A 25,749-nucleotide genomic window follows, 5' to 3' on the forward strand; every position below is an offset into this window, starting at 1 on the left:
CTTGAAATGGCTTTGGTTCTTGACTTCGAATATGGGGGTAAAAGGGAGTGTTAAATCAACCCCACGGCAGTGATACAAAAAGAAAACTCGCGACCTAGTAAACAGTCTTGAGAATTCAATGTGCAAATCTCTTGAAATGCGGGCAAACAAGAAATTCCCACAGGACCAAAGTGCTCTCAATGTGTGGCAAATTTTGCAACTTTCGATCCTTATCTCTTTCTTTTCTGTTGCCCCCGTATCAATTTCCATAGCAAGATTTATTTGGCAAAAAAAAAAGTGAAGGAGGCTATAAAATATTTATTGTTTTCATGCTGAGGGTGAAAGGATAGACAGCAGCTACAGAAGCAGGAGAACAACTTGCTTGCAAAATCAGCAAGAGGAGGACCTAAGACTAAGTAGCCTTATTCGTAATACGATATGTGGATTGAAATATTACCTTTAAACGAGAATTTATTTCAGAAATTTAAAATGCCAAGTAGCTGAAGTTAGTTAGTTTTTTTTTTTGGATTTATTTCGTAATGCACAGTTTTACATTAAGGAAAATTAGAATTAAAACAAAGTTTATTAGTTTGCACAAACAGCGAACAATCTCAACCGCAATTTATATTGTATAATTTAAAACAAATATTAAAATTGTTTGATGGTTATGAAATGAAAATAAATAAGGAAAAAATATGTTTCATGGTGAATGAAACGACTTGACCATAATCCAGCCAAAAAACTTCACTTTAAATGACGAACGAATAAAATGAAGCATTTTGAATTTTAAAATGCTATAAAAGGTTAAAAGAAAATAATGTTAGATGGTCAGGGAAAAAGTTGAACTTGTTTCTTCGACTGCTTTGAAACAAGTGAAGTCAATTGTGAGATGTGGTCTAACAAAAAGTTTCAGGGCCTACTTGACCACAATGAATTTGCCAAAATTATATATTCTCCAGTTTTGTAAAATCATAAAAAAAGGGATGTTGAAAAATCATAGTGAGAAGTGCTGGAAAGTGCAATACATTAAGGGTTTCCATCAATAATAAATTGGCAAATTGGATAAATTGGAAAAATTGGAAAATTATGGAAAGAAGTGTTGAAAAATCATAGTAAGAAGTGTAGGAAAGTGTGAAATATGTTTAGGGTTTCCACCTATAATAAATTGGTTAAAGTGGTTCCCAGGTTACAATGAAATTTTTTGCATATTTACATTTATTTGCTTATGTGATTCGAAATACAATAATGTAAAAATATAAATTACAGAAAAATGGGTATTTTTTAAAGTATTTTGCTGAAATACAAATATTTGTTAAAAAGTTTTTTGACAGCTGTCGAAATTAAATTGCAATCGTTTATTTATTTTTTTTTTTTGCTGTTGATAACCCTTTACTGCGCCTAGAGCCCCTAGCGATTCTCTTCCCGGTAAACAGCTGTTGCAATTTATACAAATAATTAACTGTCAGCGGCAGGAAAAGCTGGAATTTCCTTCCTCTCCTTATATCATTTCCTCTCTCTCTCTCTCCATCCACCAAGAACCCTGCTAAGCGACACCTTGGAGGCAACAACAACAACAGCAAAAATTCCCTACACACACACACACTCACACATACACTTGAAAATTATAGGCAATTTTAGTGAAAAATGGAAAATATAAATAAATGTTGATGGTTGTGTGAAAGGTGCCGAGAGTGTCAGGGGGGATGAATTTGAAAAATGTGCGAGAAAAATGATTTTTGCACGCCTCATCGCATATGACAGAATCCGGGAGCCAGGAAGCAGGAGCCTGTCGTCTCCGTCAGCTGCGAAAGTCATTAACTCGACAAACCGCGCCGACAACAATGTCACATCAGGAGTAGCTAGCAACTAGAGATGAGAAGGAAAACCAAATATGTTTTCTACAAATAGATCACATGCAATTGTGATTATTGCATTCTTTAAATAGTGTTGCAGTTACATTTGTTTTATTTTCATTTCATCTGTTGATCGAAAATTCCACAACTGATACGTGATTCATACTTTATCTTTGCCTGGTTAACCACAAACCGCACATTTGACAGACCCATGGAGCTATTGTTGGCAATGAGATAACCCACTATCAAGTGGGTTCAGAATTAACAACAATATCAACAAACTCGATTAACACTTTTGAAAGCCTTAGTTTATTGGTTGACTTATACAAACAGTTTACAACTACTTATGAATCCCCTAAAATTGACCATTTAGTAAATTTTTTTTTGGAAATTTCCAGAGAACTGCAGTTAGTATGATTACTCAGGATCATTTCCGATCATTTCGCTCAACAGTTCAAATGAGTCGCAACCTTGATGAATGAATTTCGCGTTTCTTGCACACGATTTGAGTATTAGTTTACGATCCATTTGAATTGTGGTGTGATTTATGGGGGAGGGTAAAAATGGATCGTGATCTCGAGCACCCCACTTATAGGCAAATTTATGATCGAAAATTTGATATCGATCTACTTAATCGATAAGTGTAACATCTTCCCTAAATTTTCTATTGACTTTACTACGATAAATTTGCTCCTTGAAGCTTTTGCCATCTCTAAGAGCGACGGCTATGTTGTGGCCCCGTTGAGTTATGCGTAAGTGGAGCAAAAGTGTATAGGCAGCGGAATGGTTAGTGGAGAGGAAAAGCGGCAAAGGCATCTCAAAAAAATGTTAAGGCATTCGTTATGTCAACAAGAGCACAACAATGGCTAAGTGAAGGAGTAAGAGTGGGTGACGATTCCTTGTTAGGCACATTACATCACTCAAATTTGAAGAGAAAGAGAGTCAAGCTCACAGCAGACTTTCTGTTAAGTGGGAGTCAACATGGTAGAGAGTTGAGTTAGAGCGGGTGAAAGAGAGTGTTTTTGTGTTTTCTGTAATTGTAAGTCAAGGAGAGTTGCTGCCTCAAACTGTGACAGAGGTAAAGCCGTTTCTCTCTACCTCCGCATTACTTTTTTAATGAAGTGCTGCTGCAGTTCCCCCTTCTACTCACTGCAATTGCATTCAAGCGACAAATAGCAGCTGTAACAGAGGGGGGGACGGAGGGAACTGTAGCGACGTCTGGCCTTTGTGCTTTGTGGGCACGTTCCTGATTTGCATACCCTTTATATAGAAGGGTCCATAAACGTATTCAAACCGTTAACAATCCTTTTAGATACCCAATTAGAAATGCATTCAAAAATAAGGAGACTATTATTGACTTATAAAAAGGTAAATTTTCAGTCTATAACTAGTAAATCGATCTAGTAAACACATTATTTATTCTTTTTATAGGGTATTTTTATAAGCTACTACTTAAGAACTTTTGTCGATTTCTCTTTCTTTTTCATTTTTTGTTATGTTCCTCTCTCTGTTTTTGTATTTGCCTTTTAACGGTATACAAATCTTCCGCTTGGCTGGATTTCAAGTGGCAAATGCGTTAATTGGGCATTAAATGAAAGTCAAAGCATTATAAATATGTATATTTATTTGGTAATATGTTCTTATGTTATATTGGAATACTTGATGATTGTGTTAACCCTTTTTGTGGACATGAATGAAGGTATATTAACCCTCTAACGCACAAAAGTGTCTTCAGACACAAAATATGTGTTTTTTCGCCCGTGTAATTTGATCTGCTGCATGTAGTGTTTTGCAGAAATTTAAATACAAAATCTATTTATGCTGCACTTTAACAAAAAATTGTTTCAAAATATACCATACGAATAAATAAATTTAACATTTCTATTCAATACTTTTTTTTACGCTCAGATGCCCAAGAGTGCCTTGAGACACTTATTACCTTTTTTGCACCTGGCAGCTAAACGAAAATTTCTATATTTTTTCTGATTTCATTTTTGAGTTTAGAAGCCTTTTACTTTAAAAAAAAATTGTTCTTATTTTTCTCCAATAGTTTAGAAAACAGCATTAGAGGGTTAAGTTCAATGTTATAACAATGACTTTGAAATGTATAAAATCAACGGTACGTGAAGGAGTTCAAATAAATCTTTGCAAATTGTTAAAAAAAAAAAATTAATATTCGCAACTACTAAAATATTTTTAAAATATCGAAAAGTATTGTGGAGCTCGCTTCACATTTCATTGGTTCATTATTTTTTAGGATCCTCATTAAAAAAAAATTACTGAAAGATTTGTGGTTCTTAAAGAAGAGTTGGAGTTTATACTATAGCATCCACATTCGCATTCACATTCGAACTCACATTATTTATCTGAGCACGATTCCTTTAAAAATAATTGTGGTGGTTTCCATTTAAAAATCAAAAATGGAGGTAAAATTGGCTTATATATTTCTTATTTTTATGGCAGAAGGAAAATGATTCACACGATTTACTATCAGAACTAAAAGACTGTTTTCAGTGAGTATATGTATCGACATTGAAACCCGAAATAAAATTTGGTCTTAAAACCATATATCTGTTGCATTACTGCATTTTAAAGGACACTGTATTCATCGAGCCGTCACTATTGGCGGATGCAAATCTCGGTAACTTAAAAATGAAATCACAAGTTGAATATCACATTTTGCACCCAAAGTAAGGGAAGGGCCAAATAGACGCTTTAATTTGACACCGAAGGGTTTTATAAAACCTGATTACCAAGGTTACCCAATGATTTTGAAATTTTATCCAATCATTAAGCAAGTAAATTCAAATAAAAAGATCTAGTCCGTATGTGGACCATGATGACAATACACAAAATCAAACATATTTAAACTGAATAGCTTAAGATATAACCAAAAGGCATATAGTCTTTTAAGGGAAAATCTAGAAAATATAACTTCAATTGTTCTGGTGAAGACAAAATAAATATTTATATAAAAAAAAAAATGTTAGGTCTAACACCTTTATATAAAAAAGTATAATTCAGTGCATCATTAATACAGTGGAAATTAAAAAAAAAAGTAATAGAGGAAAATTAATCTTTATTAGATTCAGACGGGCGTAAAAGAAAAAAAAACAAAGGCATTACTTTTGCCAGATCGCCCATTGGAAGAAAGGAAGTCAAATGGCTTATGTGTTCCCCTTTGACTTCGACACTCAGTAATCCATGAAACTTTACAGTGAGCTGTGGAAAGACAACAAAATGAAATCCGAACTATTTTATATGATGTGTCTGTTGTGGAGGATCTTGTAATTTTGGTATTGTAAAGATTAAGGAAAAATAATTTTATTATATTTAGACGGGAAAATAAAATTTTAAAATCTTATACTGACGTAAAGAAAACAAATAAGGAATATAAATGTTTTATGACTGAAACGACTTCATCTTAATGATTCCAAAGAGCGCTCAGTTCATATGATGAAGGAATAAATTAAAGCGTTTTAAATTTTTAAATGCTTTAAAGGAGAAGGAATAAATTAAAGCGTTTTAAATTTTTAAATGCTTTAAAGGAGAAGGAACAAATTAAAGCGTTTTAAATTTGTAAATGCTTTAAAGAAGAAGGACCAGGAAAAAAGAAATAAAAAGTTAAACTTGTTCCTTTGACTGCTGCGAAGCAAGTGAAGTCGATTGTGAGCTGAGGTCGAACGAAAACTTTTAGTGCCAGTGCCGCCTACTTGACCACAATTAATATTATCCAGTTTTGGAAAATCGTAGAAAGTAGTGTTGAAAATGTGAAACACATTCGGGTCAAATTTTTAGTGTTGCATTTGTTAGAGCTGGGAAACTATCGATAGTGGCGTGATTCGATATTTTCAATGTTTTAAGAGCAAAATTTAATACAATAAGTATAATTTTTAAAAAAATAAATACGATTTTGCTTAACTTAATATTAATAACAAAAATTATATATTTTTAGCCTTTCAAGTTTTATAAATATTTAACAATTAATTACTAAAAAAAAATTTTAAATTGTTTTGATTTTGTTTAAATTAAAATTAAATTAACATATATTAGTTTTCAGACTTTTAATTTTATGGAGATCAACTCTTAAAACAAAAAATGAAAAGAAAGCAAAGAAAAACATTTAACGTAAATTTTACTCAATCAAAGCGTTTCTTTTCAAGTGTTGTGTAACCATTACATATGTATGTTATACTATCGATAGTGGCCAAAAACAATCGATGGTGGTAAATATTCGATACCTCGATAGTGCCATTCGTAAAATATCGATAAAAAAAAAGTCAATCGAACCACGTGTATTTAACAATAAGACATTCTTCTCTTTGTTGTAAAATTATTATCCTATTTGGACTAAAATTCATTCACAATAAGCGCAAAGTAAGTTTCTTAAAGCATGTAAATATATAATTTCCAGTTTTCACTTTACGATTACATTACTCAATTTTATGGCGTATCACCTGGCTGATTCCTTTCGACTAACTAATAAACTTCTCTGGAAGTTGTTACCGAAAAAGTGATTATTGATTTAATTACACATCAAAGGAAAACTCCAAGTTGAACCTGCGCGCCAGGGAACAGCAGGAGGCACAGGACTCGACTCGGCAAAGGAATCTTCATTTGCAACATTTTCATTGGCATCATTTGTCGGTTTGTTGCCTGCTGCTGCTGCTCCCCAGTAATAAAATGCTAATGAATTAATTTTAGAAGGAACTTTGCAATATTCTCCTTTTGCGAGAACCTCCGCTCCTTTGACTGCATTAAATTTAATGAACTCTCTTATTAAATTGGTTCGAAATTAAGTAAAACTGAATTATGCATTCCCCTTCCATTCTTCCTTCCTTCAGAGTCAACAGTAAATATTTAAATTTTAATCACCTTTTTGTCTAAACACTAAAATTGAAATTGTATTTGAAATAGTTGCATTAGACAAATATTTAACTACATTATAGAGTAGTGAGTGAAGGGCAAAAGCAGAGCATCAAATGAAAGGGCACCAACCGAACCCCCACCACCGGGACGGAAGTCGGCAAAAGCAATTTCCTAGTCCTAGAATTTGATTTTGTTTACCTAAACTCAAAAGATACAATTTTTGCAGCTAATGAAATGCACAGATATTTGGTTAAAGGGAGAAGGAACCAGACCACAACAGGCAGAAGTAAGGCAAATAATCAACTCTCAGACATAACAATATAGCATAGGATATGGCCATATAAAAAACAAAATAAAATCAAAGAGAAACAGCATCGCAAAAAATAAATGCCATACAATGTGATGGGAACAGAGAGTTCCCAGCCAAATAAGAAGATCGACTACCCGATGACCTGTTAACAAAATTAAGTAAAATCCAAAAGAGTTCAATGCAGAGTATTAAACAGATTTGGAAGGATATACATATATTTACCCTTAGGTTTGTAAGAAATATATATATAATATATATACCTATATTGCAATGATAAACTTGTAAAAGGTAGAGTTAAGCTTACATTTGCCTCAATTTGATTTCGAAATATCTTAAAAGGTTAAAAAAGTCAAAAAATTAAAATGCAGTTCTTTGGAGCAAGCCAATAAAATTTTCGGAAAAAACATACAAATTAATATCGAAAATTTGGAATTTAGAATTTGATTTGTAACAAATTTTTTGTTACGTTTAAAATTTTTTTATATTTTGTAGTTAAGAGATAATAAGGAAGAATAACAAATATATTGTTTAATACCTTTCTGAAAGAAATACGTTTCATTCGCAATTTCATAGACTTTAATTGAACAAATACTTAAAAAACTTAAGATCCTTGTATTTTTGTAATTCCTTCCTGCTCTCTATAGGTCACAAGTCCTATGAATCCGCACATACCCCAACTGATTTCTTACCCCATATTTGCTATGCGTACTTACATATATTTCGCCATTGCCTTGACCGCAAAAAATAAACTTTTGCTTCAGATTTATGCTTTGGCAATATTTTGTTGCTTTGAAAATCGCTTGGCAACCCACTGAACCCACCAACCCAGCTCCAACACCCTCTTAGCCCCGACAACCACTTCCTTTTCGTATTTCTTACCCCCCTGATGCTCTTCCGATACACTTCTCCCTTCGTCAATAAATAAATACCAACCTGTAGCATTCATTCATTCGCCTAACTGAGTTTTTTGGTTAAATATTACGAGTTTGAGTTTGAGTTCTATTTACATTTTGCGCTTCAACGCATTTTTATTATATTCTCTACCAATAGAATGGAGCATATCGGGATTGTCAATGAGTATGTGCAATGAATACTTCACTTCAAATAGATCAAAATTTAAAGTAACTCTTGGATTGCCAGTAATTTTATTATCTATCCTCATGATAATATCTATTTTTTATATTGTATTAATTTTAAATTAAAAGTAATGTACAGTTCATTTCGATTAGTGGCAGAGTATTTTATAGTCATTCTACCATCCTTCGGTTGAACATTTTTTGCCTTTATCTCTCGCCACTCTTCCACAAGGGGCCACCACATTTTGGGGGTTGGGGGCTTTGAGATCTAAATTTTAAATTGAAAATTGATTTTTGTTCCATTCGATTGTGTTCTTCTGTTGTTTGTTTGCCAGCCTCTTTGCTCTTGCTCTTGCCTTAGTTTGGTTTGGGGATGGTCAATTTTTTCCTGTTCTGTTCAGCGATTGATTTCGTTTTTAGCCCCTGGACAGATTGAGGATGATTCTACTAGGCAAAAAGGCAGCTGAGTGAGAATCTGAATGGATGCCGGACAGCAAGGGCGGAGAAGACCATCATAAATGCGCCTGAGTGACTTTCAATTTTATGTTCTAAGCATTCTTGACTTTTTGCTGGAAATGGCGCATTGGAATTGGTTTGATTTGCGTTCGCTTTGGCTTCTTTTATTATAACATTTACGAATATTTTTGCAAGGAAATGAATTGAAAAATGTGGTCGTTTTTTTTTATTTTTACATTTGGCTTTTTAGATCAAAAGAACTTGAATTCGAAGACACTCGTTGCCTCTAATGGGTCCTACATTGAGCTGTGTGGGTGTGTGACCGGAAGAATCCAAGTTTGATGCTTGAAATGAATCCAGCTAATTCCTTCTCTTTTCATAATTAGTTCCCTTAGGGATGCCTTCAGGTACTTTAGCCATATTTGAATTAGGTGCTAAACTCATGAAAAGTATATTTTGCCATACTTTTGTCCTTTTAGGTTTATTTTAAGTACCATTTCGATATTACTGACAACCTTATTGATTAACAGTCTAGATTATGTTCTTTTTGAGTTTGCAATTCTAGAGTTCCTTAGCTAATGATTAAACTTGATGGTTCTTGAAATAGATGACCTATTTTTTATTGACTGTGAAATATTCTTTAGAATATTTATTAAAAATTGAGTGAAGGTTGGGCAATTTCAACAATCGCCCAAGTTGAAGAAATATGAAACACTTTTTAACCCCCTTTAATTATTTTTGTGAATATCTGTTGTGAAATTCCAATTCATATAACTTGATAATTATTATAATATTTTCTGAGTGAATTAATTAATTTGATATGATTTTATAGATAAGAGACAATTGTGAAATTTTCTATCAATTGAAGGGGAATGCCTTTGGGGTTGTATTTGAATAAATTAATAAGGACACTTTCAGTTGAAAGCATTTGCCACTTTATAAGACATTTTTCCTAAGCTTATCTATCGATTTTCCTTTAACAGAAATATATTTTGCCATGTAACAGTTTAGCAAGTCAGAAATTTGAACAAATATCAAAGAAGAAAAAAAAAGGGGAGACAACCAGCTAAATTCAGTAAGCCTATCAAAACATTTTTATTAGAATTATGCACGCATATTTTCATGGGCGACAAGCCCCCCTTAAGAAAATGGTATGAGAAAGGGGTAGGGTATAGGCCGATCCATTCCAACCCCCCCAATTCATATAGTGTCGACGACTATTTCGCGTGTGTTTGCACTTTTCCGGTCGTTTTTCTAGCTTTAGATTTATTCCCCACCCACTTTGTGTGGCGGGGTTGATTTAAGAAATTGATAGCCAGACGACAAATCATACCTTGAGAAAGCCAGAGAAAGAGAAAGGTGGGGGACACTGTGGTGGTGCTGGTGGTGGTGGAGTGACTTTTTGGGGGTGGCTCCAACTAATTTGTCTTGTTGTTGCACAATTTGCTGGCCCAGGCTAATAAAATTTGATAAGCCAGAGACGAGAAAGAAGAAAAAATACTAAAAATACCAGTGCACGCAAATTGGGGATAAATTTTTCCAACCCCTCTCTTAATGCAGGGGGAGTGACACGCTCCCCCAATCTCCCAGTTGGCACACTCTCTCTCTCTCTCTCCCTTTCTGTTTGCCTGCTGACCAAGTTAATTTGTGCATAAAAATGTTGCCTTGGGAGTCATCTGACTCTTGGTTCTATGGGGGATATGCGTCCCTCTTTCACTCTTGATTAGCCATAAAAAAAAGAACACAAGAAGTAAACTTTTTGCTACTTCCTTTTGATTTATTCGATTTCACGATTATTCCATTTGATGCAAGCGAAATGCATTTTTGATGACAGTTAATGGAGTTTTTACGGTCTCGGAATTTGGCATTTTTTTTGGGGGTAGAACTTCACTCACTTGGCACATGGGAACTCATTCCCGTTTTGGTCTTTCAGAGACCAGACAAACAAGAATTTGAAACGTTTGAGTCCATAACCGTTGGCCTTTATGGGTATATAAAATATATCAGAAAAACCAGAGGGGAATCAATATATCTCTGGCCTTAACGAAGTCTCTATACCCTGTAAGAAATTGTTAGTAGCTTTCAGCAAAAAAATATAAGTCAACATCGAGAGTTCTATACAGTAACAATCGTCGGAGAATTCTTATGGCCATCTTCAATTTACTTATGAATTACATCGAGTCTATTTCTTTGTATTTTCAATATACTCTGTTTTACAGGGTAAAAAATGTTGATTGTTGATTTTTCAGCCTTGGAGTGGGAATAAAAAATGAAATTTTAAGAGCCAAAATATTTGCTTAAAATCTTTATGGTTTTCAATGAGCTGTAAAAATATGGGTACAAAAAAATCAGATTTTAATATACGGAAGACACAACTAAAGACTATTTTAAGTGTGCATGCAAATTGCTTATTGAAAATGTATAACAAATAAAATTAATTCACAAATTCAAATAATAGCTTCAAGTTTAAAGGGCTAACAAGATATCAACTGTGTATCAGTCTTAAAATTACTTCCAACCCTTTTAGGTTCTAAAAAATTAATTGTGGAAATACAAGACGTTTCTTTTCAATGCTAAAGTATTGTTTGAATACATATTCTCTCTTATTAGTAACTTCGAGTTATACTATAGCGCCAAATGCCTTGATCTGGAGATGCACAAACATCATTATCAAAGTTTTTTAGTTCAAAAACTTCTAGGGAAAAGTGTCAGCGTATTTACCTTAAAGAATGTTTGCTTTATTTCTTCCGTGTTATCCGACCATATGAGGTTCTACTGTAGAATTGTATTATTAAAACATTCCCTAACAAGAGGAAGTTTAGGTTCGCGAATCTGCGACTGAAAGTTGTCAAAAGCTCCTTTAGCCCTAATAAGTATGCTATAGATGCTTTCAGAGACACTTCCGCGTAATATTTCATTTAAAATGTATCAACAAGTTTTAATAGAAATACTAAAAGGACGAAAATGTAAAGACTTCCAATTATAAAGCATTTGAGAGGGTTTTTCAATATTAAAGCTCCTTTAAATAAAATGTTTCACAAAACAAGTGAAGCAAATGCTGAGATGAGCGCGAAACTTAAGCCGCAGATCTGCATAGTCAGTTATAGACACTTAAATGCCAGTCAAAATTGGATTTGGGCCCAAGTTGAGATAAACATTTTTTATAGTTACGAATCCCCTCTCTCCCTTTCCTTCGTGTTCTCTCATTTCCTTCTTACTCCTTAAGAAGTGAAAGTCAAACCAAGCCAATTCCCCAGCTGCACATTAAAGTGGTGAATAAAATCAGTGTATAGAGAAAGAGGCGGTGGAGGGGAGGTAGTGAGTATGTGTCATGTGTGTGGTGTGTGTGTTGGATGTTAGTGTGTCATTTTTTTATGCTTATTTAAAAAAGTGTCCAGAAGTTTTGTGATTTTGATAAACAGACAGAGAGAAAAAGTGGAAGTAAAAAGCAAAATGATAGCAAAAAAGGAAAATGTGGAAAAGCTCGTGAGCTCAGATAAAGAAAAACTCACAGAGAACAAAAAAAAAAACACACACACATTTATGCAAGTCACATACGCCACACAGCTTTTAATAATAAAAACAACGAGCTGTGCTCTCCTTAATATGAAAAAACACAGAAGCAACCCAAAAGGAAAACAAAAGTATGCCATATATAGGCAAGAAATACAGAATGATAAGGTTAAAAACGATTGCGTAGGGACAGAAGGCGGGGGAGGAAGGTGTAGTCAGGAAGGGATGTAGACGTGCGTGTGAATGTCTTTATATGGTCATATGTGTACATGTGTGTGTGTAGGGCAAAAGAATTGCCTTAGTTCCCATTCTCCCGTTCTCCCTCAAGATGTAAGATTTTTAACAAATTTTCAAGCATTTGTTCCTCATTTAAATTTTTAAAATTTACTTAAATTGAAAATTTTGTAATTATTCATTATATCAAAACCTTTTAGGCACCCTTTCAGGTTTTCTTAATGAGAACTTAGATGGATCGACCTTTACACATTATGTTCAATGAAGACAGTTCTAATTTAGTAGAGATGAAACAATGATCGAGAGAATTTGACATAGATTAATTGGCAAATAACTAATCAACTTCCAATATACATGGGTTGGATTTGTTATATATCAAAGAACTCAATTAACTGTAGTAGATTCGTTTAAAATCCGGATCTTTTGGCAGATTGGTCCGATAGCCAATTTTAGGCAAGTTTAATAACATTAAATGATCTCTCTGAAGAAACTTCAACACTAATTCTCATTTAGATCAGACTTTATTAAGAATTATAATACTAAAAAAATAAATAAAATATTCCAACTGACACCAGGCAATATCATGCGCATGATTTAACATTCTTACAATACCCACATTTGACAATATCAACATATATAAACTGATCTGGACTGTAGCTATAATTCTTGATTCGTTCAAATTTGGCAGAGCGTATGCGTTTATAGATATTTTGCGAGTCCATGAGAAAACAAAATTTGCCACAAACACATTTTGGTGTCTCGGCTATCAATTTGATCAGTATGGCAGGTAGTGAGTATATAGGCAGTTTATATTGGTCGACTGAACGAGCTGCTTGCAGCCAGAGAGGCTGAGGGGAGCATTGGGTCCTTGTGTTTGTCTCAGTGGTGCCCTCGAGACGTTGAACATCCAGATCATTGCGTCCCTTAAATGCATTGCCACAAACATCTAGGGTATTAATGTGTAAGTCTTCTAGGGCAGCTGGCAGAGATTCCAATTTATTATCCGATACATAGAGCGAGTGCAATTTCTTCAGTCGTCGCATGGCAAAGGGTAAAAATGTTAGATTATTGTGATTTAGATTCAATTGAACCAGGTTTTGACATTTAACCACAGACAAAGGTAAGTAAGTCAGCTTATTGGCAGATAAATCCAATTCACAAAGAGATTGACTCAATTTGATGCCATTTAGAAATGACCAATCGTTCAGTTCTGCCAGACAATTCCCAAGAAGTACGAGTTTCGTCAGGGGCAGACGTCCCAACTCCACGGGTATCTGGAAAAGGGTTTAAATAAGTGTTATTATTACACCAATTCTATAAACATTTGTACAGCCAAACGGGGCAAAAGAAAAGGCGCGAAAAGCGACCAACTATTATTCACCTTCGTAAGCTGATTGTTGGCCACATCCAGGTGGGTTAAATTACGCAACGAGCATATCTCGAAACTTAGCTTAACCAATTGACTATTATTGATTGTCAGAGACTGCAGAGATCGTGGAAAACCCTTGATAGGATAATCGCAGCGACGATTAATGGTCATTTTAGTCTGTGACTTTGATTTTTGTGTAATGGCCGTGGCAGTGGCTATATTCAGTCTCAAATTGATAGCGTCCTTGCCCTCCATGCCCAGTTTAAGTGTCTGCAGGAATCCCTTTAGCTGAATGGTATCACATTTTATCAATAGATTTTCTGCCGGCTGCTTGAATCCAATTGTTGCTTTGCCGTCCGCCACGAATTTCGTGTGAACCGCTTGGATATTATCCTTGACCTTGTAACGCTGCCCAGTCTTGATTTGTGGCGTGAATAATATCATTTCCAGTTCCTTTTTTGTATTCCCTGTTGCAATGTAAAACAATTATTATTGTTGTTTTTTGTATTGTTTGTGTTTTCATACCATTTGAATCCAGGGCGCTCTGTTTGTAGCCTATGGCCAAAGTGGATTTAACCGCTCGCGGGGTGCGATTCGCTTGGGTCACACGATTCACCACTTGCACCTCACAGAGGATTTTCATTTTAAACTTGTGGTATAAACTTAAAAAATAAAAAAAATATAAAATCAAACCAATTTACGCGGAAATATACAATCAGCTGCTTTGAAAATAGAAAGGTTGCCACATCAACTTCTCCGCCTATCGATAATAAATCGATTTCTTAAATTGAAAAGGAGGGAAAATTAAAATTTTGTTTGACATAAGAATAAAAGTTGCTTGACTGAAAGCGAAAGTAGTAAATCGCATTAACATATTCAAATAATGGCTGAAACACTTCAACTGTTAAGAAAAGTCTTTTGGAATCCTGGAAAGGTACCTTACAAAAAACATTCTTATCACTTAAGATAAAACAATCAAAATGAAAGGCCTGGAAAAGTGGAGTTTGGAGTTTTGTGTATACCTCCTTCAAGAATAATGACAATAAATCTTCGTTTCTATTCATTGCCAAGGTTTCTCCCATATTGAAACATCCTTTCTTATTTGAAGGGTGCCACGTATCCTTTAAGCCCTTTCAGTTGAGATTAAGTGAGTGTTGATCCAAATAAAGACGAGTTAAGCTGTTGTTCTTCAATTGTAATTGATTTCAAATTCTTGAGTTCCATTTATCCAATTAGAAGCATTTTCGATCTAAAAGAAATTATAAACAGATTAACAAAATCACAGCACTCTAAGCTTTTTCTTTCATTTACTTATTCATAATATTTAATTATTAATTCCACTTCTTGTTTGGCACATTGGCATAATAGGCTAATATCAGTTAATTAGAGCTGAGAATAGGTTCTTACATTGGTTGCTTATACTACAATTGTTGCCACATATGACAACATCAGAATAGATCATGTGCTCTCGACTATAGGTAAGATTTTTAATATTTACAAACTTCGGTTGACCAACACGTTCGATAATGTGCTTCTTGTCCAAGGCATAGCACAATTTGCCACAGGAACATTTTGGTGCCTCGGCAATTAGTTGAATGAGTATGGCTGGCAAGGAGTCGATTGGCAGTTCATATTGGGCCACAGCTTGGGCAGCTTGAAGCCAAAGAGGTTCAGGCGAATGAGTTGAAGCTCCGTCCGCATCGGAAGCAAAGGCCAAGCGATGAGCCTCCAAGACATTGAGACCCTTGAATGAATTACGCCAAACATCCAAGATTTCAATACGTAGATCGTCTATGGCAGCTGGCAGGGATTTTAATTTGTTTTCCGACACGTGAAGCGAGCGTAATCTTCTCAGGCGACGTATGGCAAAGGGTAGATGAGTCAAATTATTGTAATTGAGATTCAAATTAACCAATTTGTGGCACTTGACCACAGGCAAAGGCAAACATGTCAAATCGTTGGCCGATAAATCCAATTCGCGCAGAGAGTCTCGTAATTTGCTGCCATTTAGAAATGACCAATCGTCCATTTCACCCAGATTATTGTCATGGAGCACGAGCTTGCTCAAGTGTAATCTCCCCAGTTCAACAGGTAACTGGAAATTTAAATTTAGTTTTGAAGATGCTATAAGTTGTCTTTTTCATTTATTTCCTTACCTTACGCAGCTTATTGCTGGATACATCCAGGTGGGTTAGATTCCGTAAGGAGCATATATGATAACTCAATTTAAGCAATTGCGTGTTATTTATTGTTAGGGATTGTAGATAACGAGGAAAGGCCTTGATGGGATAGTCACAATGACGATTTATAGCCATTTTCGTCTGTAACTTTGATTTTTGTGCCATGGCAGTGACTGTATTTAGTCTCAAATTGATGACATCTTTGTCCTCCATACCCAGTTTAAGCGTCTGCAGGAATCCTTTTAACTGAATGGGATCACATTTAATCAACAGATTCTGTGAGGGCTTCTTGAAAGCAATCGTTGCTTTGCCATCCAAAACGTATTTCGTGTGAATGGTTTGGATATTGTCCTTGACCTTGTAACATTGCCCTTTTTTTATCTTTGGTGTGAACAATATAATTTGTAATTCATCTTTTCCATTCCCTGAAACAAAAATTGGGACATAGATAAGTAAAGTGTTGTTCTGACTATCTCACCAACTTACCTGTAGAATCCAAGGATCTACCTTTGTAGCCCAAGGCCAGTGTGGATTTGACTGACCACGGAGTTCGATTGGCATGGGTGAAGCGATTCACTACCAACACCTCGCAAAGTATTTTCATATTCAATCAGCAACAAAACAAAACTTAACAAACTCAACAACACAAAAATGTAAACAAAGAGATATTAATGTGACCAGACTGGCGTTAGTCGATAATTGTCGAAATCAAATATTTGGAGGGAAATTTAAATTTGAAAAAGAAATGATTTTACATATGTCTCGAATTACCAAACAAAAGAGTTTACAATAAACAAATATGGATAAAATATGTCTGTTTCTAAATTTGCATTAACTATAAATCTTCTAATCGCTCGTTTATTTACGGTTGGGTAACGTCAACTTATCGAATTTAAGCAAATCTTTATTGCAATAATATCACATGAAAATTACAATATACAAAAATAAAATGTTTGTTTTTTCTCTCTACCAATTCCTGGGCTGAGTAGATGGAAAAGCAATTGTTATTGGAGGCGCTGCAAGTGAGAGAAAAAAGTAAATTTTAGATATGATCTAAAACTCAATCTTAGAAGAATTTAAAAATAAAGTGCATTTTAATGAATCTTGGTTAATGCAGATTATGAAAATACACTGCCAAGTAATACTCAAGCTATAAAACCATTTGGTGTTAGTACAAGGCTAGAGTTTCCGCTTTTCAGTAGTCCTCGGATTAAGGCCAAATCGTCGGGTGTTAATGACCAGCCAGTCAATTGGCCCACTGATTGCAATTCTGGACAACTGTCCATTAGTAACTAAAGAGAAGAAGACAAAAATCAAGTAGAAAACTCATTTAAAAGGAGGTTGACCTACCTCAACAGCTTGAACTGTTAGCTCGGGGGCCAAAGTAAACCAAATATCCTCCAGGACTTTGAAATCGTGATGCACAAAGATCCTAATAAGAAGAATAATGTGAAATCAGAAAGATTAAAGTCAATTTTTGTATGTGAAACTTACCCAATGATATCCTCATCGGTGAATTCAACTGTATCCACAGCTAATCGCTTCAAATCTGTGCAATTGCAAAGAAAGGATTTCAAGGAGCTAGTCATAAAGTCACTACTTAAGATCTCCAATCCCTCGAGCTGTTGAAATCTTCCTTGAGTGTGCGCATAGGATAAACTATCAACCATATAACAATCGAGATCGATTAGGGAAGGGCATAGTCTTGCCAGTTTGCCCAATTCCAGATTTCCCGTGCCCTTGATCATGGTCAAGTGCCTAAGATTTCTGCCAATTGGACGTTCCAACAATGGCAACAGTTCACCCACCGCAAACTTATAGATTTTCAATTTCCTCAAGGTCCTGGTATGAAGAGCCCTAAGACTACCCATTTTGGGTGAGTCGAGATAAAGTGTTTCCAGTCTTGGACACGTTTGCATTATAACCTGAAGCGTTGTCTCATCGGTGCCCGTGTCGTGGACATATTTCAAACGACACTTGAATCGATCATCGATATTATCGTAGATGAATTTCAAGGAGGCGCCCACAAAGGAGTATGTCGACAGGGTTTCCACATGCGGACAGCGCTCGAGGATCAAAGCTATATCCGAATAGCATATGTTCTCCTCTCCTGGCATGCCCACATCCACCACTGTCAGCGATTGAGCACACACTCCCTTCGCCAGATAATCGATGCCGATTTCTGTAATGTCTGTCTCGCCCGATATATCGAGAATTTGAAGACGAGTGCAGGATTTGGATATCTCCTCTAGCAGCTGATCATTGGCTATATAAGGTACATATAGTTTGACCAGATGCTTGCATCGTTTCACTATATCGTACATATAGTGCATGTGTTCCTCTTTAACCCAAATTCCTTTGATATTCAGGACACGTAAGCCGGCACCCTGGGCGGCGATTACCTAAAATACAAATCAGAAATCGCACCTGTATGTTTAACGCTTTTATATGGAACTTATCGAATTACAAATCGGCTGCAACTAGAAAGCGATAGACCGATTATTTAACGACGAAAATCGAAAAAAGAATAAATTGAATTCTGTTTCTTACTTTTTAAGAAACCAAAGTTAATGTTAAACCGTAATACCAATTGGTCTCACTTTAATTCCAATCGATTTTCCATAACTCACAAAATCTCAGTTCATGCAATTTCAAAGAGAAGAGAAAAGAAACGTTTACCTGCAATATTTTCTCATAATAGCTAAAGGGAAAGACCTCGGTTACCAAAAAGGTAACGCCACAATTGAGCAGCATCTGCAGACAGGTGAATCTCATGTTGGCCTCCAGATAATCCGAACTGAGTATCACTCTAAGGAGATCCTGATAAATGTTTGAAGTGGCTCCCGCCTGTGTGAGATACTCATTCAGCTCGACCATCACAATGTTGATGTCCAAATTCACATCGGGAGCGTATTGCACATAACTAATGGTCGACACCAAGAGATTTGCCAGCTCGGCCAGAGCACTATCGCTCAGAGAGCGGACACTACACTTTTTCGACATGATTTGATTTTGTGGCAAAAATTGGTTTGAATTTGTTTGGTAAACAAAGCTACGACGCAGAAAAACGTTGTCCCTACTGTTACATCACTTCAATAACCATTTTCGAGTTGCCAAAATCGTTTGATTGGGTTTCTTCAATCTATATTCTTCGACATTAGATACATATAGATTTGGTTAACAAACAAATTTGCACAAAAATAGATTCTATAATTATGTATACGCTATGGCAAATGTAGTTTTCCGCTGAAAAACAATTCGAGCGATCAATACGAACGATTCAACAGCCAAACACAAACTGAGAGGTGCCCAAAAAACAAAAAAACACACAAATAAAAGGGACGCCAAAAATATTGAAAACTGAGAATATAAGAAATTAGGAAAACAAAACAAATCGACTTAATTTTAAGAGAGCATTTTATGTTTGCTCTTGAAATTGGGGAATTTGTGTGAGATTTTCTCTTCTTTGAGTTACGAAAATATTTGCAGCTGATTCGAAAATCAACAAATTTGGTTCTAGTATTTGATTTAATCTTTTTTTTTTAACATATTGCTTTGAGGACATATCTTGATTAGCATTAAAAAATTTCTCTTTTTGTTAGCTCTTAAGAAGGATGTCAGTCGAAAAATATTGCAAATCCGTGAGAATATAAAAGTGTTAAGAAATAAAGTTATATATTCTATTCTAAATAAGTCAGTTATATATACATATTTTAAATTAAATGTTATATATTCTGTTGAAAACTTGAACTAGACATGAATACAAATTAATTTAATAAATGGTCTATAGAATGAAGATTTTTATTGAAATATTTACTCTAAAAAATAAAATTAGAGTGGTATAAATTTCTAAAATTTCAAAAAAATAAAAAAAATTTCAACTTTAGAGTTTTGCCGAATATAAAATGCTTCTTTTTAAACTCATGGTGTCTCATTTGAAATCAGCACTTTAAAAATATATAAAACAATTGGTTTAAATAACCAAATAAAATGTATTAATTTTAAAATTTATAAACTCCCATCAACTGGCTAATAGAAAATCTTGTTAACACCAGGGAAAATACAAGTTTGGAGCCAACGTCGTAATTCTCATGATATAATTTTCAATATCGAACGTCAATAATTCAACATTTACTCCATTCCAGCATTCTTTTCATGAGTTTGAATAAACCGTTAGTGCTGTCCATTTGAAGACTATTATAACAAATTGATTTAAGTCCTAATAAGACGGAATCCGGTTATATCTCGCCTTTTCTTCATTCCTTAAGAGATATTTATTATTTCAGATTTCTTTCGTTTGGCTTGAGCGAATGGCTGCTTAAGTAGATATCATTATCTGATTTTGAGCCTCTTTCAATTCATTGAACTTTCTTAACTTAGTGTCTTTCTTTATTTAACCTTCGTTCAGTTTGCTAGGCAGTTTAATTTAACGTTTTGTTTGTGTGCTTTTCTGTTACACTTTGAATACGGAATACTAATAAGAGAGATTACAAAGTTCGGATAGAAATTAATACATGTATTGCCATTAATAGATTTGCTATGGCTGCAAATAGCTGGGGAGCTTCATTCTCATGAACAGCCAAGTGGTGAAGAAGGATACCAATATGAAAATGAATCCCATGGCGGTAAGAAGCAGGCGATTTAGATTTGTTTTACCCGGAGCATGGGTCTGATCCATAATGATGAAACCCAGGCCACCGATGGTGAAGAGAAAGCTGCTGGCTAATCCCTCCATGATGTACTGTCCATTTACACGATATGGCATAAAGGCCACCGGTCGAGAGTGTCCATGTTCGTCCACAGTGGCTCCCACACTGGGCGGTTCCACAATCACATCGTAGATTATGCCTGTTCAATGGGAGAAGGTTAGAATCTCAGCTTATTGGCGAATGGTATTTTATGGAGACTCACCGCCAGTGACCAGAAAATAGGAAAGCAAAATCACACTAAACACGGCCATGGGCGAGGGAGTGGGAATACTAAATCGTCGAACTTTGATATTGGGCGGCACAAGTATGTGAAATGGCAGGCCATAAAGGGTCTCAATCATGGTAAGGCTAGATTTTAGTGTTTAATTGTTTACAACAAATAGATAATTCACTTTTATTGTTATTCCTTCGAAATGCCGGCGTAGGCGTATTTGTTGACGTGCAAAATAGTGTGACCCTATATATGTATAAATGTTACCAAATTTATCGATTAATCAGTGATGCGCAAGCATGCAAAAACAATCTTTTAAAATACTGGTATTTTTTTTTTTAAATATATGAAATATTGATAAATTGTTTTTAAATATTTCAATTAAATATGATAATTGAGTAGCAATGAACTTAACACATATTTCAAATATACGAATCTTAAGAGTTTTCGACCACATTATTCTTCGTTCTTTAAAAAAAATATTTATTTCAAGATATTTAAACATACAATTCGAAATTTTAGACCCTTTTATTTGTTTTACATCCAATTACTATAATAATGAGAAGGGTTTTTAATAGTTTTAAAATAAAAATACAAATTCACGTTGTCCATCCCTGGCTTAGGCAAAAATAAATATAGCGTTGCAGCCCTATAGATTAGTTAAACAAATTGCAAAACAAAACGTAATGGCGGATGCCGATGCCGGTAAATGATTAATGTAAATCCACTAGATCAATAATTTATTGATTTCTTTAATTCCTTTTGTGGCAGGCAAATCGGCAACTTCTCTCGACAAGAGAGTCCAAAATATTGGAGACTTGGCGCACTGGCAAAGGAGTCGCGCCTATCATGATCTCATTGGCTATATCAATGGGACAAGTGCCGCCATACAGGGTATCAAGACAACGGACGAGATGTACGAATCGGAGATGCTAAAGAAACTGTTGAGTCTCTTTGAATCGCTGGAGAAACTGGTCGAGCAGCATCCTCCCTTGGATCAGCCGCAACGTTTCGGCAACAAGGCCTACAGGGATTGGGCCCGGGAGATGCGTCTAGAATTGCCAAAGCTATTGGAGCAGTTGATTCCCCCTTCGAAATTGAAATATCTAAATGAATTGCAACAATATTTGATGGAAGCCTTTGGGAACGCCACAAGAATCGATTACGGCACTGGTCATGAACTGTCCTTCATGTTCTTCCTGTGTGCCCTGTTTAAGGCGGAAATACTGCTAGAACAGGATATTGTGAGTGCGGCGTTGAGGTTATTTAATCGATATTTGGAGTTTGCCCGAACTCTGCAGAGGACCTACAATATGGAACCGGCTGGAAGTCAGGGTGTGTGGTCCCTGGATGATTTTCAGTTTGTCCCCTTCATTTGGGGCAGTGCCCAGTTGGCAGGTAAGCCAAAATTTTGAGCCTTTGCCATGAGGATTTATCAATTTCCCTCCATTTCAGTGAAAAGTCCCTTTGATCCGGCTAAATTTGTTGATGAGCAGATTATCAATGACCACAAGGATCACTATATGTTCATGAGTTGCATCGATTACATTTGCAAAGTGAAAACTGGGCATTTTGGTGAGCACTCGAATCAATTGTGGAGTATCACAGCGGTTCCTTCGTGGGTGAAAATCAATACCGGATTGGTCAAAATGTACCAAAAAGAGGTCAGCTATATCCAGCTTACTTTCCACCTAATCTAGTATCTCACTTGTGACATCTTTCTATTAGATTCTGTCGAAATTCCCTGTGATCCAGCATGTTTACTTTGGCGAATTGATGTCATTTGAGCTTGTGGCGCCTGGCACCACTTTGAGCAATGCACGATTGGGTCAGTTGGCGGCGCCGCCCTCTAAACGTATATGTATAGCTGGCGCCCCGATTCCACCACCCCCGGTGGCCCTTGTGCCACCGCCGCCACCTGCAGAGGCCCTGAATCCTGACCTCAATGTGGGCGATTCCAGCAGCGAGAGCAGTGACAATAGCGTCGTATTGTGTCCATCGGCCTCATCGGCTTCTCTGGTGGCCAGCACCACTGAGGGATCTGGCGATAAGCCCACTCCACCATCCTCTGGCGAGCGGGATGCGTCCAAGGATCATCCAGCCGTATAGTTCAAAATAAACTGTGTTATCAAAATGTCTCATTCGATCGATACGAGTTTTCTTAATTATATAGATTGTTTTTTTCTTTCAAATGTTAAACAAAAATTGTTTTGTTTATTGAATTGATGTGGGGACCAGCGGATCAGATGACTGCTTCATGAAATGTTTGTCGGCTAATGGATTAAAAAGACGTTTTATCTACATGAAGAGTAGATTGTCGGTTGGATAACACGGACGGAACAGATTTGACCATTTTTGCGCGTTCTTCTTTTGTTTTAAGTCAAAAATAGACAATATGACTTCGGCAATGTTTTGAATGCAAGAAATTAAGTTATATTAATATTTTCAACTTGATTCTTTATGTCCTCCTTGTTATCCCTCATCAACACGGAAAACTAAGTTTCTACTGTAATCATCATAGTTAGATCACTTATTTATTTATTTAGTTAGGACTAATTAAAATAAGTTTGATTCTTAATTTCTATTGGAAGTGCTAGCAGCTTGGCCCTTTAACTTGATTGTGTGTATTTATATAGTTACATCATTTTCATTTTTAATTCTATTTTCTAAATTTAAAACTATTGGATGTGGTAGTAGTTTTTTTTTTTTTTTGGTAATTTATAATCATGGAGAGGTTTGTTGGAGTTGGGTTTGCAAGGATTGTAATGGGGCATAATTTTTCGAAGATTTCTTTTCGAATGTGGAAGATTGCAGGGCAGTTTTTTAGTATGTGTTCTATGTTTTTTGTTATTTCAAAGAGTTTTTGATTGATTTTCAAAATGTTGGACATTATGTTTTGATTTGATTTATGATGAAATTGAAATTTCATCCAATGAGATTGCAGGTAATGCTTTCATTCAATGATATAGAGTAAAAGCTCGTGAAGCGAACATGAATTTGGTTTGTATATCCTTTCAAAAGCTATTATATTAAAATTTCTTTAGGTTGACATTCGATCGTGTCCCCAAAATATTTTTTCTTGTTTTTCTTGTTAATTGAAGACCCCAAAAGTTGGACTGTTCCATCCGTGTTATTCCCTGCCTAGTTAAATAATTCAATCCAATTGATTAAAAATCTTGTTAGAGCTTAGGAAAACATTTGTTCAATATTGGTTAATGCAAAATTGATGTTCCCCCTCCCCCCACTCATGGCCAGTAATGTAATGTGAATGTAATGCAAATCTTCAAGCCACAATTTAGCAATAACAAATTCTGAATAATTCCCATTTAAGAAACACGGAAATCAATAGACCAAATGAGCCATGCAAATAGATTAACTAAACGATTGCTGATGGTTGATTTTCCTTTTCGCTGATGTTTTTTTTTTATTTTTTTTGGTTCCCGTCTTTAAATTTTGGGCGGGAAAATAATATTAAAAAAAGTAGAAAGAAAACAACCAACAAAGTGCCAAAAATATAAAACAAAAGGAGAAAGAGCAGGGAAGAGAGAGCATAATCATTTATTTTCGACACATCATTTATCAAACTGAGCAGCCAACAGATTGGCTTGCCCCGTAAAAAAGTTTCCCTCTATATAGTTTCATCTTTATACCCTGTGATCAGCAAGGTAAGAAGGGTATTTAAGCACTTCCAGTCGAGTTTTCAAAGTCTCAATCAAACACAAAAAAAGGGACCTGTTCCACTTTGGCTGAACCCATATATACATGTTCCATTAGAATCCTTAAAGCCTTCAAGAAACTATATCTAAGAATAAAGTTTAGGTAGTTTCGGGGTCGTCGACCCGATTTAAGGTATGCAATTTTTCTTTTTTTTTCTGTTGGCAGCATTAAAACTTTGCCGACGCATTTTGATTGAAGACTTTGCAAAACATGAAAATTTTGTTTTTCCTTTTGTATGCCAGGGATCCCATGTACATACATACAAACAAACATATATAACTATGTATGTGTTTGTGTGAAGACGTGTGTGTGTGTGTGTGGTTCAGGCCAACTTCGGTCATGTCCGTCAATTTGACCTCAAACCTCAACTGCAGTGAATTGAGAATAAAACCAAAACCGAAACAGTTCTCTGTTTTTGTAAAATTGAATGAAATTTGCAGATGAATCAAGGCCTGGCCTGAACATGATTGGTCTATGACCAACCAGACCAGACCTTTGGGACCAAAAGGTGCCTGGTTTGGGTTAGAAGGTTGACACAAATTGAACTCGGTATGTAACCGGTTAATAGCTAAATGAAATGCTATCTGGGGATAGATTTTTGTGCCTCACTCTGTGCCGTCTATAGACAAAGACTTTAACTAAAGCTTTGACTTATGCTTAAAAACCTTTTTGAATTTGCTTTAATTTTTGAAATATACATATAAATAAATAGGAAGAGTTTCTCTTTATCCATTTAAATGATCACTTGCTACTGCAGTTTCAAGCTTTGGCCAAGCTAAGAAAAATTTTCAAGTCGAAATTGACAGGACATCCTTAAATCTTCCTTTGTAGCTCTGTCAATTCTTTTTCAATATTTACAAAAATATCTCTTTTGACGGGGAAGGAAATTTACTTTCTTTTTCAAGACATTTGAAAATGGTCGGCAAAATGATTTAGTGTAGTAAAATGGCATCAAAGGTAAAAGTAGACCTAAAATCCAAAATTTTATGTTCTTTTGGCTGTTAATTTTTAAATACTTGTGAAATATATGTATGTGGGTAATGGTCTTGGAGATCTAAGCTTCCAATATAAAGTGCAATAAAGTAAACATACAATTGTACGATAAAAACTTAAAGTTCTGTTTATTTTTAGTGATTCTTAGACTCAAGTTTGTGACCTTTTTTTTCGTCAAGCAAAAGCTTTTTAGTTTCAGCACTAAAAATCTTAGGCACAAATGCTATTCAATGATCATCAGAGTTCCTAACAAAGCCTTTTAAATTCTACTACTATCCTA

At 35.3% G+C, this 25,749-nt stretch overlaps 5 protein-coding genes across 7 annotated transcripts; 1 reads left to right on the forward strand and 4 right to left on the reverse strand.

Annotated features, from left to right (window-relative positions):
* Positions 1–12,792: 12,792 nt before the first annotated feature.
* LOC6641875 (leucine-rich repeat-containing protein 69) lies at positions 12,793–14,467 on the reverse strand. Its single transcript, XM_002065537.4, has 3 exons — positions 14,185–14,467; positions 13,672–14,126; positions 12,793–13,564 (listed from the first exon to the last, which is right to left on the reverse strand). Exons 1-3 carry the CDS (start codon positions 14,300–14,302, stop codon positions 12,872–12,874), a joined length of 1,266 nt encoding a protein of 421 aa, XP_002065573.2. The 5' UTR covers positions 14,303–14,467; the 3' UTR covers positions 12,793–12,871.
* Positions 14,468–14,965: 498 nt separating this feature from the next.
* Positions 14,966–16,493, reverse strand: LOC6642619 (protein PopC). The gene is made up of 3 exons (XM_002065538.4): positions 16,326–16,493; positions 15,816–16,264; positions 14,966–15,754 (listed from the first exon to the last, which is right to left on the reverse strand). Exons 1-3 carry the CDS (start codon positions 16,441–16,443, stop codon positions 15,035–15,037), a joined length of 1,287 nt encoding a protein of 428 aa, XP_002065574.1. The 5' UTR covers positions 16,444–16,493; the 3' UTR covers positions 14,966–15,034.
* Positions 16,494–16,725: 232 nt separating this feature from the next.
* Positions 16,726–19,094, reverse strand: LOC6642620. Of its 3 annotated transcripts, none has more exons than XM_023175842.2 (5): positions 18,519–19,094; positions 17,334–18,241; positions 17,190–17,271; positions 16,999–17,131; positions 16,726–16,855 (listed from the first exon to the last, which is right to left on the reverse strand). In XM_023175842.2, the coding sequence occupies exons 1-5, from the start codon at positions 18,840–18,842 to the stop codon at positions 16,806–16,808; spliced, it is 1,497 nt and encodes a 498-aa protein (XP_023031610.1). In that variant the 5' UTR covers positions 18,843–19,094; the 3' UTR covers positions 16,726–16,805. The 3 variants fall into 3 exon arrangements, with proteins under 3 accessions (XP_023031610.1, XP_002065575.1, XP_023031611.1); XM_002065539.4 differs by having other exon boundaries at positions 16,985–17,131; positions 18,519–19,091; XM_023175843.2 differs by having other exon boundaries at positions 17,015–17,131; positions 18,519–19,083.
* A 1,102-nt stretch (positions 19,095–20,196) lies between these two features.
* Positions 20,197–21,007, reverse strand: LOC6642621 (putative oligosaccharyltransferase complex subunit CG9662). Its single transcript, XM_002065540.4, has 2 exons — positions 20,751–21,007; positions 20,197–20,687 (listed from the first exon to the last, which is right to left on the reverse strand). The coding sequence occupies exons 1-2, from the start codon at positions 20,887–20,889 to the stop codon at positions 20,377–20,379; spliced, it is 450 nt and encodes a 149-aa protein (XP_002065576.1). The 5' UTR covers positions 20,890–21,007; the 3' UTR covers positions 20,197–20,376.
* A 381-nt stretch (positions 21,008–21,388) lies between these two features.
* LOC6642622 (serine/threonine-protein phosphatase 2A activator) lies at positions 21,389–22,905 on the forward strand. The gene is made up of 4 exons (XM_047010595.1): positions 21,389–21,464; positions 21,531–22,157; positions 22,215–22,423; positions 22,488–22,905. The coding sequence occupies exons 1-4, from the start codon at positions 21,446–21,448 to the stop codon at positions 22,866–22,868; spliced, it is 1,236 nt and encodes a 411-aa protein (XP_046866551.1). The 5' UTR covers positions 21,389–21,445; the 3' UTR covers positions 22,869–22,905.
* The last annotated feature ends 2,844 nt before the right edge of the window (positions 22,906–25,749 follow it).

This window comes from Drosophila willistoni (assembly GCF_018902025.1).
Source record: "Drosophila willistoni isolate 14030-0811.24 chromosome 2R unlocalized genomic scaffold, UCI_dwil_1.1 Seg167, whole genome shotgun sequence".
NCBI lineage: Eukaryota > Metazoa > Arthropoda > Insecta > Diptera > Drosophilidae > Drosophila > Drosophila willistoni.

Coding starts and splice junctions, on each gene's coding strand:
- LOC6642619 (XM_002065538.4), bottom strand. CDS start 16,443: ATGAAAATACTTTGCGAGGTGTTGGTAGTGAATCGCTTCACCCATGCC. Junction 16,265..16,325: donor TAGATCCTTGGATTCTACAG/GTAAGTTGGTGA, acceptor TTTTTGTTTCAG/GGAATGGAAAAGATGAATTA. Junction 15,755..15,815: donor CCAGCAATAAGCTGCGTAAG/GTAAGGAAATAA, acceptor TTAAATTTCCAG/TTACCTGTTGAACTGGGGAG.
- LOC6642621 (XM_002065540.4), bottom strand. CDS start 20,889: ATGATTGAGACCCTTTATGGCCTGCCATTTCACATACTTGTGCCGCCC. Junction 20,688..20,750: donor CTATTTTCTGGTCACTGGCG/GTGAGTCTCCAT, acceptor CCCATTGAACAG/GCATAATCTACGATGTGATT.
- LOC6642622 (XM_047010595.1), top strand. Junction 22,158..22,214: donor GGGCAGTGCCCAGTTGGCAG/GTAAGCCAAAAT, acceptor CCTCCATTTCAG/TGAAAAGTCCCTTTGATCCG. Junction 22,424..22,487: donor TCAAAATGTACCAAAAAGAG/GTCAGCTATATC, acceptor TCTTTCTATTAG/ATTCTGTCGAAATTCCCTGT.
- LOC6642620 (XM_023175842.2), bottom strand. CDS start 18,842: ATGTCGAAAAAGTGTAGTGTCCGCTCTCTGAGCGATAGTGCTCTGGCC. Junction 18,242..18,518: donor ATTATGAGAAAATATTGCAG/GTAAACGTTTCT, acceptor TTTGTATTTTAG/GTAATCGCCGCCCAGGGTGC. Junction 17,132..17,189: donor TAACAGTTCAAGCTGTTGAG/GTAGGTCAACCT, acceptor TCTTCTCTTTAG/TTACTAATGGACAGTTGTCC.
- LOC6641875 (XM_002065537.4), bottom strand. CDS start 14,302: ATGAAAATCCTCTGTGAGGTGCAAGTGGTGAATCGTGTGACCCAAGCG. Junction 14,127..14,184: donor GAGCGCCCTGGATTCAAATG/GTATGAAAACAC, acceptor ACATTGCAACAG/GGAATACAAAAAAGGAACTG. Junction 13,565..13,671: donor CCAACAATCAGCTTACGAAG/GTGAATAATAGT, acceptor ACCCTTTTCCAG/ATACCCGTGGAGTTGGGACG.